The sequence below is a fragment of the Acyrthosiphon pisum genome, chromosome A2, assembly GCF_005508785.2.
Source record: "Acyrthosiphon pisum isolate AL4f chromosome A2, pea_aphid_22Mar2018_4r6ur, whole genome shotgun sequence".
Lineage (NCBI taxonomy): Eukaryota > Metazoa > Arthropoda > Insecta > Hemiptera > Aphididae > Acyrthosiphon > Acyrthosiphon pisum.
The window spans coordinates 111,117,996-111,134,469 of NC_042495.1; the positions used below are offsets into that span (position 1 = coordinate 111,117,996).

Sequence of the window (16,474 nt, forward strand, 5' to 3'; positions counted from 1 at the left end):
AAAAAAGTGCGACAAGCTCAAAAATGATGTGCCACCTCGATTCGTATGAGAATTTTACAAAAAATACAAATTGAGTGTTTATTTTTACATTTAAGATAATGTTCTAAAAATAATTTTTAAAAACCCAGATTTTGTCATTTTGAAGGTAGAAAATAAATTTCAAAAATATCATCATTGGGTCATCACACTGAGTACGTCTATACTAGTTTCCTCATCCATTTCAGAAACACCCTGTATAAGAGTAGGTATATAAGAAAAAAGTATTCCGAATACTGTACTCAGAATACTTGTAAAAGTATTCAAAATACCGTATTTAATACTTTCAAAAAAAAAGTATTTAAAAAGTATTCCGAATACAATATTCCAATTTACTACCCAAGTCTGATTATTTTTATTTTTTTCGTATACCTACTCCTGAAATTACCAGCCACTTCAGTTACTGTAGAACGAAATTTTCTCTTCTCTTCACCGATTAAAAACTTGGATGCGATCAAGAATATCGGATGAGCTCATATATTATAATATGTACTTGCAATACTTCATTGTTTTAGGAATGTTAGTATTAAATGTGACGACGTTACAGACGAATTTTCAAAATCGAAATACGAAACGGTTTTGTTCTGTGATCATTTTTTTGTCTAACATTTTTTGTATTTTATTATTAGTTATTATTTATTACATTTAATATATCGTTTAACTATTTATTTTACTAAACTATAGTTGTACTGACAAATATGAATCAAAAAGACGAAATGATTTTGTAATGTTTTAATTTTTTTTTATTCAAAATCTATATTTCTATATTTCATGTAAAATTAATCTAACCTATTTACCTTTTATTTTATTTATCTAATATGACTGATAAATTGAAATTTGAATAATAATATTTACCTGAAATTTTATTCAAGATGCCACCCCCTCCCGTAAATAAATTCTGGATCCGCGCCTGATACAGTGACACTATGCATTACTGTATTAATGTCGCATATATATCATATACACATCACTACACAACTGTATATTTTGTGCACGGGTTTTATATTTTAGCCTTATGATTAAGGCACCTTTATAGGAAACTCGATTACGTATTTACTTAATATTTAGGCCCCTTGATCATTTCACATGGACGCGTTGGATACACATCTTATAATAGTTTTATAGATTTCAATATTTCATATTATTTATGTTGTAGTGTTATACTGTTATTAACAAGACAAATAGTTCAAACAGTTCAAATAGACAAAAACTTCTTTCATAATAAAATACGGATGTTGGATGACGTGTATAATTGTGTTACATATTATATTAAGTGAGTCGTGAGTTAAGCCAAATATCTAGCAGGTTGGCGACAAATTCATAACTTTTAAATAATCGAAATCACGTTTATTCAATAAAGATTTTATTTCTTTATTGGTTGGTACAACATAGTACAATAATATAATAAATTAAAAACTTAAAAAAATTAAATAAGTAGGCACTTATTAACTAATATTGCATTGGACTCTCATTCGTTTCGTTACACACATTTAGCATAATATAAAATAGCTATAGTTATTCCAAAGTATCACAGATTCAAATCACCAAAACATGTCAACTTCTAAGTTGTTAGTTACAGCAGAGGTTCAAACAATGTTTGTGGCGACTTTACACTTAAAAGAAAACATAAAAAAACATAAATAAGAAATCAATATAATTGATCAGTTTTATAACAATGAAATGGTTAAGTATGTTCATAAATAAAATATAATGATATGATGATATAAAAATTGATAAATATAATATATAGATTTCTATAGCTGTCAATATAAATAATTTCCTAGTTAATAATGTTTCTCATTGTCTAAGTGTAAAAGTATACATCACAGCCATAAGTCATATTATGCTGTAAGAAAGAGATAATGTTTTCAAGTCTGCCTTCCTGCAACTACATTCGATAATTATTAATTCACTAATGATTATGCAATAAATAATTGTCTATAAAATGATAGCACCCTTCAACAGATGCAGTTATCAATTCGTTTGTATAAATTAATGATTCATATTATTGATTCAATAAAATAACCATGTTTAATAATAATCGGGAAGGTGGAGATGGAACGTTTTTCTAATCCTCTAGTAAAGTCTAATTTAGTATTTTTCTTTGGTGTCGATGGAAGCATTGGCATGAGTTGGTGGTGTGAGATCACTTCCCGCGCCGAGCATTTCTTGAATTTCATCCATCGTCTTGCCTTTGGTCTCGGGGACGATGCAAATTACGAAGAACGTACCCAATATGGAGAACAATGTGAATAACCAGAATGTATTGTATATATGAATAGCAGATACCAACGACGAAAAGAATTTCGTGACAATGAAAGCGAAGAACCAGTTGGCCATACAGGCGACGGAGCAAGCGGTACCTAAAAATATTTTAAATGAAAATTTAAAAAATACACGTGTTAAAAATCATTAAAAAGAATAATTTACCTTTGATTTGTGCCGGGAAGATTTCACCAATCAACATCCATGGGATGGGACCAAAACCAAGAGAGAACAGGATTATGAACACACACATGGACGTAAGTGGAATAAATCCAATTGATGATACATCGTATTCGTAAGCTTTCATGTAGAAGAATGCACCGATTAGCAACGTGCAGATTGCCATGACAATGATTGAGCTCAAAAGAAGAATTTTTCTTCCTAATCTGTCAACGATCAGTGTAGAAACATAGGTGGCAAGTACCGACATAATACCAACGATGATTGTGGACGTATTTGGTTCCATTGCGCTGCCGGCTTCCTATAGACAACACGTAAGTTAAAAAATAACTGATTAATTTAATATTCAAATAGCAAGTATTGTATATTTTACTTTAAAGATAAACGTAGCGTAGAATATGACAGCGTTGCATCCAGAAAACTGTTGCAAAAGCATAACTCCGAGACCAATGAACAAACCGCGTTTAGCTGGTGTTGTTTGGAATGCTTCCATTAACGGAACTCTTTCCCTTTCAGTCTGTAATTAATTATTTACGGTTTAGTTGCTATTTCATTGTGAATTACTATTAATGATTTATATGTGTGTACCTTCGCTAACGAGTCTTGCATTATAGACAATTCTTGGTCAACTGTGCCATAAGGTCCGCGGAAATATCTTAAAGATAAACGGGCTTTTTCTACGTTTCCTTTCATGAGATGGAAGTTTGGACTTTCTGGAATTAAAACCATCAGAGCCACGTATACAATTGGAATGATAGCACAAATAATAGTCAGACCAAATACATTGAACTGTAAAAAATAACAACATGCATATTATTATTAATTAATCGTTACATATTGAATATTCTAAAGAATATATTATTTTATAATATAGTACATGAACTCACATAAGATCCTATGACATAGGTGAATAAAATTCCTCCGGTGACTTGTAACTGGAAATATGTACCCAAAGTACCACGAATTTCCTTTTCGGCTATTTCAGATGTGTACAGGGGTACAATAACAGACAATGAACCGCTAGCGAATCCAGTCAAAAGTCTGCCAGCACAGATCCACGCCACCTTGAAGCATCATATTTTTTATAAAGGTTGTTCTCGCTAAAAACGAATGTTTCCATAAAGTTGTTTGTACTTACAGATTCTGCCCATATTATCATTGCCCAACCAACAAGTGTTGGTATGCACAACATTAACATCATGTTTTTACGTCCCAATTTGTCGACTAAGCCAGCTGTAACCGGACACCCAAGCATGGCACCGAGTGGCATACACGCTCCAATCCACGCGAGATTCTCGTTTGATATAACGAATGAATACTGATTGTTTTCCATCATTGGACCAGCTGGAGCTGTCCATCCTAGGGCCGTACCCGCGATGAACCCACCAATTGTCGCTATATTAAGTATAGGTACATTAAACAACGCATTCAATTGATTTACAGACTTTGTTCATTTAAATTACCAATAAAGGCAGCCAAGTATTGAGTCCATTTTTGATTTCCAATTCGTGCTTCTTGTTCTTCAACCATAGCACGCTGGGTCATGGCGATTTTTTCTGAAGTCATTTTCAATGAGACTTATTTGCCACTGTGAAAGTAATATTTCTGTAACAGAATAAAAATAAACAATAAGTAACTAGGTAAATAACGGATGTCATAAAATTGGACAGTATTAATGTGTACTATTAAATTAAATATAGGTGGGCATTTACAATTTTAATCAAAGAATTTTATAAATACGCCTCATGTGCAGGCCAAGAAGTTTGTTATAAAATCATAATTAAAATATTAACGAATAGTATTCGGCCGTTAGAAGTACCGATAATTTTCATACCATGTGTTAAGTCCAGCCAGTTAGGTGGCAAAAGGGGTAATCAAGTGGCAGCGACCTCTTGGGTTTTTTAAGCAGCGGTAGGTGGTTGTGTAATGATCAATGTGTATTAATTTAGTAACTAGTATTTTAGTATTTTACACGACATGTAGTTAATAGTATAACGATAAATGTATATGTATTCATCAGGTTTTAGGTGGGTGGGTAGGTGAGTAGAATATTAGTCTTGCCTCTAAACAATGTCAAATTCACCATGCCGATGCCACTGAACCCACAGCTATGATTCCGTGGTGGCATGGTCGGTAAATGCTGTACCTTTGCACCTACACAGTAGGTACACACACACGTACTACATACGATAGTACCTATATTATGCTATTGGTAATGGAGATTCGTTATGCGCCTATTATTATGGTTTATCGTTGTGAAGATCGTTATCGTTATGATCATACTACACACTACATGACGAGCTTATGAAACATTGTTTTGATATCAATATCATAATTTGTAAGTATAATTTTATATAATTTGTATTCAAACAGAAACATATACCTAGTTGCCAAGTACCAACCATTATGGTAACCAAATCTTTCACACCTATACCGGCTGTAAATATACCTATATAATATATAATGATATAAATATCGGTACGAGGTACTTACATGCAGGTTTTTTTTAAATGAAATAGCAAGACTTTTTGTTGATATTATGTAAAATATATTGTTAACAATATATTAATGCATAGCATAATAGTAAAATAATATTTTTTTATAATTTTTTTTGTAAATTTCACGAAAATCACACTACACGCATATTTATTATTATTCACTAAACGTTTGATACGTCCAATAAATGTAAATCATCCTTGGAATGCATCCTTATACATCATTTAGAATTTTTAGGTGAAAAATATTTAAGTTAAAATATTTTGTCTGGAATTTTACATGACTTAATTTATTGTAGTTAAATATTTGATCAATAACTTGTATATGATTTTAAGAATGTAAATACAGTAAAAAAACATTTTTGTAAAAATTGATTCGTATAAATCATATCAATCATTTATTATTTCAAATATGCGTGGACAAAGAACAGTTAAAACTTTCTATTGCATATTTGACATCTATTTAATTAGCGCGTGCGTTGTGTATAATATTATAATATGTGAATGTGAAAATCGCAAAGAAATGTCCGATACATCAACGGTGCATAGAAATATTTGAATAATGTTATGTGTTTTATGTATTAACTCAACAGTATCTTGGCGTAAAACATAAAAAAAAACTGTTGGATTTATTTTGAAGGTCGTAATTCAGTAAGATTGTTGTAATGCCAAGACAAAATCTAAAGAATAGAACATTTTTTTTTATTTATTATTTTAAAATTTATTTTACGGCGTTTAGTCCTCGTTCTATATAATATTATTATTTTCGATTGAAAATAAATTTATTAGGTACTTTATGATATGGTTCACATCATAAGTTATGACTTATGTTGTTCTATTTAAGTAAGTTTTGAATTATTCAAAAGGATTATTTATTATACTCATAATATGGGCCGAGATTGATTTCATAATTTATGTTTTACTATTATGTGAACATAATACAATATTATGATACGAAAGGAGTATTGGCTTCTTAGGTCAAAGTTTTAGTACAGTATGTTTAAATTTTATTAAGATTTATATATAGCTTTAATTTCCAAACAAGTTTTCGAATAAGTACCTATTTATACAGACATGTAATTTTATCGACGTCTTTGAAAATATATAAATAAATAACGCATTTGGTATACGAAGAAAAAAATGTTTGTTGACGAGACTCAATGCCATTAAAAAAGGGTGTATCTACGAGACAAGAAAAATTTATAACTTCTGTTTTTAAATGTTAAAATATTAAAAAGAACATAATCATCAGGAAATAATTCTTTATTATGTTAGTTTAAATATTATTTTTGACAAATTTAACGAACCGCATAGCCGATCGTAATTATTGTGTTTATGAATGCGGAAAATTATTATTAATGACAACACTGAGTAATTTAAAAAAAAAAAAAATGAAAAATAGAAATAAGGTTGTTAAATAAATACTTTAATGGAGTACTTACGTTCATAAACAGGTAATATTATGTATTCTGACAGAAGTACACAATCATAAACATCAGGTACTTGCGTGATTAATAATAATGGTTCTTTAAGTGTTAATTCAATACATAATTTAAATTGTAATATTTCATTAAAACACGAGTTTACTATGTAAACCTAATATTATGTAAAGCTGTAAGACTTTAAAAACACAACAGGTACTTGATTTTTTTTTCAATTCAAAACTTATAATAACTACCTAGTACCTACATTATTAATATTATATTAATTGGTTGTATTTTAAAAAAAATTAAATTAATTTAAAAATAAAAAACATTCAACTATACATAATAATCAAAATGTTTCCTTGAAAAAAAATATATTTTAATTTAATTTAAGGGCTAAAATTGAATAAAGTATACCTGCTTTATTTAGTTGTAAAATATATTTAAATATAGTTATTGGCAATCTTGACACAGTTGGGTTTTTCTACAGTCTTAAATTCTTACGAAATATCTAATATAAATTAAATTTATTCCTACTAATAAGCCTATCTATTCTTACTTGAATAAAAAATATTACTTGAATATTATTCTTAAATAATTAACTTTTAATATAGGTAATCGCATAAACTTGTTTTAGAATATTAACTAAAAAAGTAATTCATTTTAATACGATATACTGCTTAATTAAAAATAAATGTAATAAAACCAAAAATGATTTATAGATTTAAAATGTAAAGTACATTACTTACTGTTTGCATTTATAGTATTAACTTTCATGAGGTAGTTCAGTAGTCGAATGAACGTATTTAGTGTTAGTTGTCATTATAAATTAATAATTTACAAACCAATTGTTCGTTGCCATAAAAATTAAAAAAACGTCGTATGCCGTACGGCTTAAGACACTAATTTAGATTAAAAACCGTAATTCTTTCTAATACTCTTTTTGCACAATACTTTTGTATATTATCAGAAATTAATCTCAATTTTATTGACTTATGTTTTAAATATTATCTTAAGGTAATGCAATTAATGTAAATTTCAAGTGCAGTTTTTATTATACTCAATCGATCAATAAACTGTAAATGAAAGCTTATCTGTCTCAATGTCCCATAGAATTGTCAAAACACTTAAAAACTTAGATTGTTTTTTTATTTATGCACAAATGGGGATCAATCAATAATCTTAGCGTTATTAACGCGTGCTAAATGTAGAACAACACGCAATTATATGGTTGGTTATAGTGGTATTTGTCTCTACATTTAGCTAATGTGCCTAAGTATAATATAGGTAATATTATATGATGATTAGCTATTTATTGACTATATTATTAGCCCTGAATTAAAAAAATGTTGAAAAACGAAAGGTAATATTAATATAAGTTATATATAAGTTCCTATATTTAACTATAGGTATTTAAAATTTGAAATACCAACATGAATTATTGAATGAGCATTATTTTTTAATTAAACTTTTGACATATTATAAAATTCATTAATAATCGTTTATTTTTAATACTCACTATTCCTAAGAAAACATTAAATTTTTAATTAATTAATTAATATAGGTACCCACCTAAGTAAAAATACATTTTTATTCTTAAATCAAGAACAAACGTTTTTAAGATTATTGTTCAATTTGCATGTTATCGAAAAAAAATGTTACGTCATAAAAAAACCAATTATTGTCTAATCACGAAAAAAAGGAGATACGACATTAAGATGTTATCCCTGTATACAAATTGTACTCGTAATTTGTATTATTTTCATAATTTATAAAAAATATGTATAATTTCACCTACATAAATTAATATATTATATAATATAATAGCTTATAATATGAAATACATTTTCTCAATTGTACCTACATTTTATTTGAAAATATTTCCAGTATCATTGAAATTCATACATAAATTAATAGAACAAATTCAAAACATTTAATGAACAATGTTATACATGATAAATATTGAAATGAAATGACCTCTACGAGTTAAAATATAGAATATAAAAATAATTAATCATTATAACCTATGCTTTAAATTATTAACTGTAATCTATAGGTAACTGTGTATTATAGTGATAATATTTTTATGGTAACTGTTCATGTCGATTAAATAAATTTAAAAGAACATAATTAAAATTTAACACAAAAAAATAAAAAATCCAATTTGTTTATCATTTTATTGTATTATCAAAATATTACATTTTATTACTTCTACTATCGCATATGGAAGGTAATTTATACAGAATATTATTAATATTATAATAAATCATAATTCACAATCGTTAAGATGATAAATATTTTTTTTTTATTGAGTATGTACTTGTATATTAGTTGTACCGAGTCCTATGCTAAAAAACAATTATATCGAAAAACGAAATAATATAACTCACATTTGTGTAGGTACCTATTTTTAATTTTGTTTATAAGCTTTTGTATCATAATTGAGGAAATACTTTACCCCGAAACGTCCTTGAACGAATAAATGCTCCAAATAATTTAATCATTCCTGGCTTTAATGAAATACTTTATCCTAATTAATCTTTAAAATAATTATGATTAAAATGTAGCTACCTATTTTGAGGTTTCGACTGTTTCGAGCACAATTAGCGTTTTTAAATCCCAAGAAATTAATCAAGTGATTGAAGACAAATTAAAACCAAAATAAAAGCTTTCAGCATTAACTAGGTATTTGAAATATAATTTCAGCAATATTGTAAAATAAGTTTATAATATATTTATATATACTATTGTGAACGACAAATAACGTGTAGTTGTGACATTTGTGTTTAGATTCACGATTGGATAGTAAAAAGTACACCTACCAAGTGTTATTTATTATTTTCTACACCAATGCCATCATCAGTTTGATATTATTACCTATTAGTTTTTAAAAAAATATTTAGAGTGCTTATTCAATAGACTATTGAAATACCTATTTAGACATGAAACCGCAAAGACGGAATTCAAATGTGGTAAAACCAAACGGAAATGTTTGTAGATATCCACCTTCTAGAGACAAATAGTAATTGCTAATTAGTTATATTATAAGTAACAGATTTGCGATGCAAAATAAATATTAAATATTATATGTGCTTATTATATCGAGGAGTAGGAGACAATAATTATGTATTTCGGAATATCCCATCAGTCATCGACCCATTGCAGCTATCACAGCCAAGGATGTCATCTTTATAATAAGCAATCGATGTTGAAAAAAAAATCCCGAGATTATATTTTACATGCGTATTGTGTGTAAATGGCATCGATTGTTTATCGAAAGAGAAATATTTTAACGACAGGCGCAGTATAAGTACAAAATATTTTTAATTTGTATTAACAATAAACATTTTTTGATAATCTGCAGGAAAAAAATAACCACCGCGCAATAAATAAATAATACTCGTGTACGGTGTACCTACCTATGAAGAAATGGTAACGTCTAAACAACTTTCCATTGAATAATTGGTACGAAGTAATGGAAAATGTGCAGTAACTGTTCCATATGGACGTCAAACGTATTCCCGGTAAGGTAATAGATGTGCAATTATTCATTTAGCGGAGACCAAAGGATTTCATTTCTGTTTAAGCTGCGCGCAAAAACGGTGTTCAGATAAAATACAATATTATATTATATATTGTGGTAGGTATTGTATAGGAATATGTTATAGGTATAAATAATAATGTCTATATTTTATACGGTCTGCGTTTGAATTATTTGAATTCCCGTGTCAACAGCAATTAGTAATACGATTTTCATGTAAATATCAAACTACTTATTTTCGCAATATGTCGTATATATTGTACCGATACACGAACAATCAAGAAATCGTCGTATAGAGTCTATAGGCATATCTTTGCAGAACACGATATCAATGAACCTGTGGATCGATCACGGTGAATGTTTAACGTTTCGACGAGGGTCAAGTTCTATCACAGGAATTATTATGTTATACAGGTATACCTAGCCTATGTCGCCGTGAATGATCTAATGGTCTAAATATGGCCGCTTAATAATTGTTCTGCATCGTTTGCTAATAAATTAAAAATAGTTGAAACCAGTAATCCTTGAAGAGAGATAATACTACCGAATTATAATTTTTAAAATACCAATACCTCTAGGTACTGCAATGTTATGCAGAATGTTTATACTTAAACAGATGATTTAAACGTTTCGTTGCAGTTTAATCAATATCGGGTATCTTTCATTTATAACACAAAATTATATTAATGCATTATAGGTAGGATATAATTATAGTTACATAATAAACTTCCTGATGAATATTAATTTGACTCTAAGAATTGACTCTATTCAGTATTCTGTTTGTAATGTAATTTGTATGTTAACGTGAAAATTGCATTGTTTTGATTACAGTAAAACTATCATACATTCATACAAATCATGAATTTTCAAAATAAAACAACTTTAAATCGTCGGATCAATTTTTCACTTAAGTTGAGACATTGTTCTGCCGACTTTTACTGTAAGACACGATTTTCACATACCCTAAAAATACTAATTAATACTATCCTAATAAGTAATAACCTATTAAAATAAGTCTTATTATATGATTTACACCAGAAATACGCCCATATGCTAAAACCTAAATAGATTGCTCTTTTCTCCAGGTTTATTAACATGACGCTACTCGGACATTAGATCATTATCTAGGGAATCTCATAGGCTTTTTGTTATATTTTAATTTTAAAGCGAGTTATGAGTATTTTAAGATTTACAAACAATTTTAAATTTTAAATTACTTAACTCGCTTTAAAATTAAAATATAAAAAAGCCAATGAGATTGCCTATATAATAATCTTACCTTTAAATTTTATTAGAAGTAAATTCACTCCAATTTTTTAATTAACGGAGCTAAATGTGATCTGCTGAGCATAATATTTGCTATGTTACACACTTGTAGGACCGAGATAACAAATGTCTATGTGACTGTAACATCCTCTTAACATTAAATGATTAAAAAAATTATCAATTTTACAGGTACCTAAGTTAATATTACGAACATTTTATCTCAATATGGTTAACGTAAACAGGTAGGTATTAGAACTTAGAAGTATTATATACTTCTATAATACGATTATACTGTAGTATTTTGATGAATTTTACTATACAAATGTGCAGAAAAAAATATATTCTATTTAATCATACTTTTTTTCACATCAGCCAGTAGTCAGTTAATTAATTTTGTAGGTTTTTTATACGTCCCATTACGTGAAGTTTACAAGATGACTGTATAATGTACATATTATATACCTATAGGTACCCACCGCATGGACGAGGAAATTAATACTCTTCTCCTATTCAAAATGTTTGTAAAGGACTTTTAGAACAATTGATTTAAACATGTATTCAATTTAATAGTATAGAACGTGCCTAGGTACGTGTTGCGTTAATGTGAATATTATATATATGCACATGTTTTTTAACAAAAATTAAAAAAATTAAGAACGATTCACCTTTTATTTAAAACATTAAATCATCTTATTATATTAATACACTTCCAAATGAATATTAATATTTAACACTCTTATTAAAAAATGTATTTTAATATACTATTTGTATTGTCATTGATGTTAACGTGAAGATTGTATTCTTTTGATTACAGTAAATCAAATATCCTGAATCATTTCTATGCAATACAATCTCGTTACAAAATATTGTATTACCTACTTTGCTTGTAGAATTAATTATAGTAGGTAACCTATACATATTTTACGTTATAATATTTAGGTTTTAAAGTAATTACAATTTACAGTATATCTATTAAAAATTATAATATAAAATAATCCACTATACTTTTATTAAATTATAAAATAATGATTTTAAAATTTGAATGAGGGAGGTATAATCGTTCGAACATTTATCAAAGCTTTCCATATGTTGACATTGAAACTAATGATAAGAAAAATAAAGTTACAATCCAATCGTTAATAAAAGAAAAAATATTGTTGAGTTCTTAAGGGCTACGTGTTGTAAGTCATTCATTTGTAAAATAATAAGTAGGTAATAACGCATTTTAAAGAAAACAATTAAATCACGTTTATATATATGTAGGTAAGTAATAATTTATATTCATAAACATTTTATTTGAACAATATACACACTTCTGGTATTAATTAATAACTTGATATCTTATGTGTTGAAACATATACGTACGTCGAGGCATCAAGTAGTAATACCGCTATACCACATATTAATGTAAATTTTAATTGTAAACGGACTTCCTTATAATTCATTTATTCAAGAGTCCTCGAAATGCGCGGTGCTCAGAACGAAAAGTGTTATTGATATTAACTCAAAAGTACCGGCAACGGTAATTGTCGTTCCACAGAGCACACGATCGCCGCGTTTATTTTATTACCCATATTGTGTACCAATAAGGCAATAATCATTGGGATAGTTGGAATAATAGTCTGCGATCATATTTAATTAACTACCTATATGTCGTCGTGCCTAAATCGATCGAAAAACTATAAAGTTATTGATTTATTACACGAATGAATGGAAAACAATAAAAGTTTTCATAATATTATACTTAGTTTTGTAGGTAAATATCTATTATGTATTTATGATTATGGGCGTACGTTAAGTTAACTTCACCGTAGAAACGGGTTGACAACAAACTCGACGTGTAGTTCGTTTACTATACCAAGCATTACCAACAAACTATTTAACGATTCAAACGAATAGTAATAAATATATGACATAATTGCTATTATTATGTTTTCGTGAAATAAAATATTATAATACCTGATAAATAATGCGCTTGGTACGTTGCGATTCGAAAACTGGTTGCTATATCGTCGTATATATCGTATTCGGTCGGGGAAAAGGGTAGCTGTTGTCGGTTTAGGCTCAAAACGTTCTCTCGATCGGATCTCGTGCAGGTCGCCTTGATCGGATCGAATAGAAATCAGAAATCCAAAACCACTTCGTGTAAATAGTCTACCAATTTCGGGCGAGCCAAAATGAAAACTGTCAACCTTCTCGAACCGCAGTCAACACAGAACTAACTGACTGGTCTGCCATGTCCCGGCTTAATATATATTGCATGCGCGCGTATAATAATATCGGCCGTCACCGTCACCGTATTTTTTTTCTCGCTTCCCCGTAATCTGGTTATTATTTTACTGTTGCGGATTCGACAAGATATCCTGTACGCGGCGGCCTAACCTTCCTCGCAAAACCACTCGTCCACCTGTGCTTGCCTCTTAGGCCTGCCCCGCGATCCGGAATCAGGAAGCGCGGTCGTTTCCAGAGATTTAATAGTTTTATGGCATTTCATTGCGACGAAATATAATCATCATCATCGTCATTGTCATCGTATACACCATACAACTTGTATATTATATTATATATTAAGCTATATTATCATACAACGCAATATGCATATTTTATAGTTGGTAGACGATGCCCTTCCAAGACCAAATGGTATTTTCGATATCTTCGCGGCGCCTCGGCCGCTAGTCTATATACATAATATCTAATATGTATATAATACGGACACGCGATTTCGTCGTAGTTTAATATTTTTTTCAACCAGCATTGAAACCAGGTAGATGAGTATCGCACAGTGACCCGTAGTTTTATAACATAATAATATGAAGTACCTATATATATTATATATTTTACACTATATATTATATACCTACCTATATTATACAATATTCATCAAAATCACATAAAAACTGATTATGGTACTATATACGATTTTTATTATTGTTGCCACTTCTTGTTGTTAAAAATATTTTTAAAAAAATACGCGTGCATGTACACAAAACATATCAACATGATTGAACCGGCCTTGGCGTGCCCTGCACCCCGCTACGTGTATCTATCTACATACTATATGTTATACACAATAATAAGTACTCTTTGCCGCGGGAATTTAACCTATAGGAGATAGGTACATAGGTATATAAAAAAACCCGTTCAAGACTTCAGCACGCAATGTGTTTTTTTCGCTAGTATGCAAAGATACTATCGATCTCATTAGAATCTTTTCGAAATCCTATATTATTATACAATTTCGAGTACACCCATCGTGTGTAAAAGCGAATGTTTTGACAGAAAACGTGACGTTTGAACGGCATGTTTATCATTACGATTAGTTCCAGGATTGTGACCAATTTTTGAACAATCGCAGCATAAATCATTTTAACTTTTAAGAATACTGCTGAATATTAACAATGCAGTGCCTACCTATATAAGGACATCAGACGGAAAAATCTATTCCTATTGTCAATTGGCTGTTTATTGACAAGTTTCTGCAATGAAAATATAACCCGATATAGGTAATACATGTAATAAACATGTACAGGTATAATATAAGTATAAGAAATATGATATTATTTTTCTGTATAATAATATATTGTATTTTAGAAATGTGTATGCAAATTATACGCATTTTATTAAATTCTACAATAAAGTGTATTGTAGTATATCATAGGTACCTATATAATATTATTAATTAGATCAATATTAGAAATTGCAGTTTATTTAATATATAAACAAATAAAACCTCACCTTATATCGTTTGACAAAATAATTTTCTTATCAATACTTATTAGTTATTACTCTATAAAAAAATTTTACATTAGACTTTTTATGGCGCTTTATACATTTATTAGACTTCAATACTAAGGATCAAAAATGCAACAAACGTCATTATTTCAACTTCTCGTAAAAATAATCGTAGTTGGCTTTTATCTTTTTCAAAAACAGTATAGTGTTAGTATATCTAGTACCTACCCACTTATCGGTATAATAATTGCATCAGGTATCATTTTATAGTATTATATTAATTAAGGCGAGTGATGACTATACATTTTAAACATTAAACCAAATTTGTATTGTGAATATAAATTAAGTTTATACTTGTACCTCTATGTATTTCTAATATTTTATCCCAAATAAATTTCACTCTTATATCGACATTCGACAGCTTTAAATTCCTACACTTCTTGCCAATGTGCCACCATATCTTTCCTTCATTTATTATTATCCATAAATACCTATACCTATATATATAATTACCTTTATATAATTATATAAACACATTAATAATACACATAATCACAATCTTTGTGTATTACCTATATCAGCTATACTCTGTGCAAATTGTATTTTATTATCCTTCATTGATTATATAAAACCGTAAGCATTTGTATAGAATTGTAATAGTCGAAACGTTATTAGTTTCATTGAAATAAATTGTTTTTTCTGTTGGCATTTCAATAAAAAAAATCAGGGTGAAATGATAGAAGAAATTCTGTAGTAAATCGTAAACGTTTTATATATTTTATTTTCATTAATTTCATTAAAATTAAATAATGTATCAATTTATGTGGAAAAATAATATTTTTTGTTACAAGTCTATAATGGATATTGTATTACTAATGCAGGTCCTCAATAGTTTAGTCGTCTAGACTCTATAGATCATTAAGATTTAGGATTACCGATGAATGGACGAAGATAGTAAAAATCAAACGCTGGCCAGTGAAAATAAGTACTTATCTACATACAATGTACATAGGTAGGTATACTATATTATAATATATCAAATTATTCAAATTAGCTCGTATTTCTAGAACCCTACATATTTTATCTCATAATAGGCATAATTTGGTTAATATCGATGACGTCGAGTACTATGATCAGTGCTCGACTTGGGGGGGGGGACGCAGGGGGACGGAGTACCCCAACTAATTTTTCAGAAATTTTAGCGTACCCCTACTCTCATTTTGAAGAGGCACGCACGGGACGCTGCATCATTCTGCATTTTTATCAAAATGCACGTGATCAAATCATAATTTTTCTTACCATAGATTTAATAATTATTTATATATTTTGTATTATTATTTAATCAATTACCTTTAAAATATTATTATTTAAGATAATAAAGAACAAACCTATGATAAATTATGGAACTATTTAAATAAATAGGTAGTTAAAATGAATTGTTTTTATTTAGTTACTTTTGAGTTTGTTATTAGTATTTTATAAGTTGTACAAAATATACAGTATATTTTTATGTGATTTTTAGAGTGGGCAATAGG

The 16,474-nt window shown here is 28.7% G+C and overlaps 1 protein-coding gene across 3 annotated transcripts in view; it reads right to left on the reverse strand.

Moving 5' to 3' along the window:
* Window positions 1–1,671: 1,671 nt before the first annotated feature.
* Window positions 1,672–16,474, reverse strand: part of LOC100160486 (facilitated trehalose transporter Tret1) — a 26,948-nt gene continuing 12,145 nt past the window's right edge. The window contains exons 1-8 of one of the 3 annotated variants that reach the window (XM_001942918.5): window positions 13,167–13,430; window positions 3,945–4,086; window positions 3,620–3,876; window positions 3,369–3,545; window positions 3,070–3,270; window positions 2,855–2,998; window positions 2,467–2,782; window positions 1,672–2,399 (exon numbers count right to left, since the gene is read on the reverse strand). In XM_001942918.5, coding sequence (XP_001942953.1) covers window positions 2,128–2,399; window positions 2,467–2,782; window positions 2,855–2,998; window positions 3,070–3,270; window positions 3,369–3,545; window positions 3,620–3,876; window positions 3,945–4,047 — 1,470 coding nt within the window. In that variant the 5' untranslated portion in view covers window positions 4,048–4,086; window positions 13,167–13,430 and the 3' untranslated portion in view covers window positions 1,672–2,127. Of the gene's footprint in view, window positions 2,400–2,466; window positions 2,783–2,854; window positions 2,999–3,069; window positions 3,271–3,368; window positions 3,546–3,619; window positions 3,877–3,944; window positions 4,087–7,149; window positions 7,310–13,166; window positions 13,431–16,474 lie in introns of those variants that run through there. The other 2 variants (XM_008187747.3, XM_008187776.3) reach the window with 2 other exon arrangements.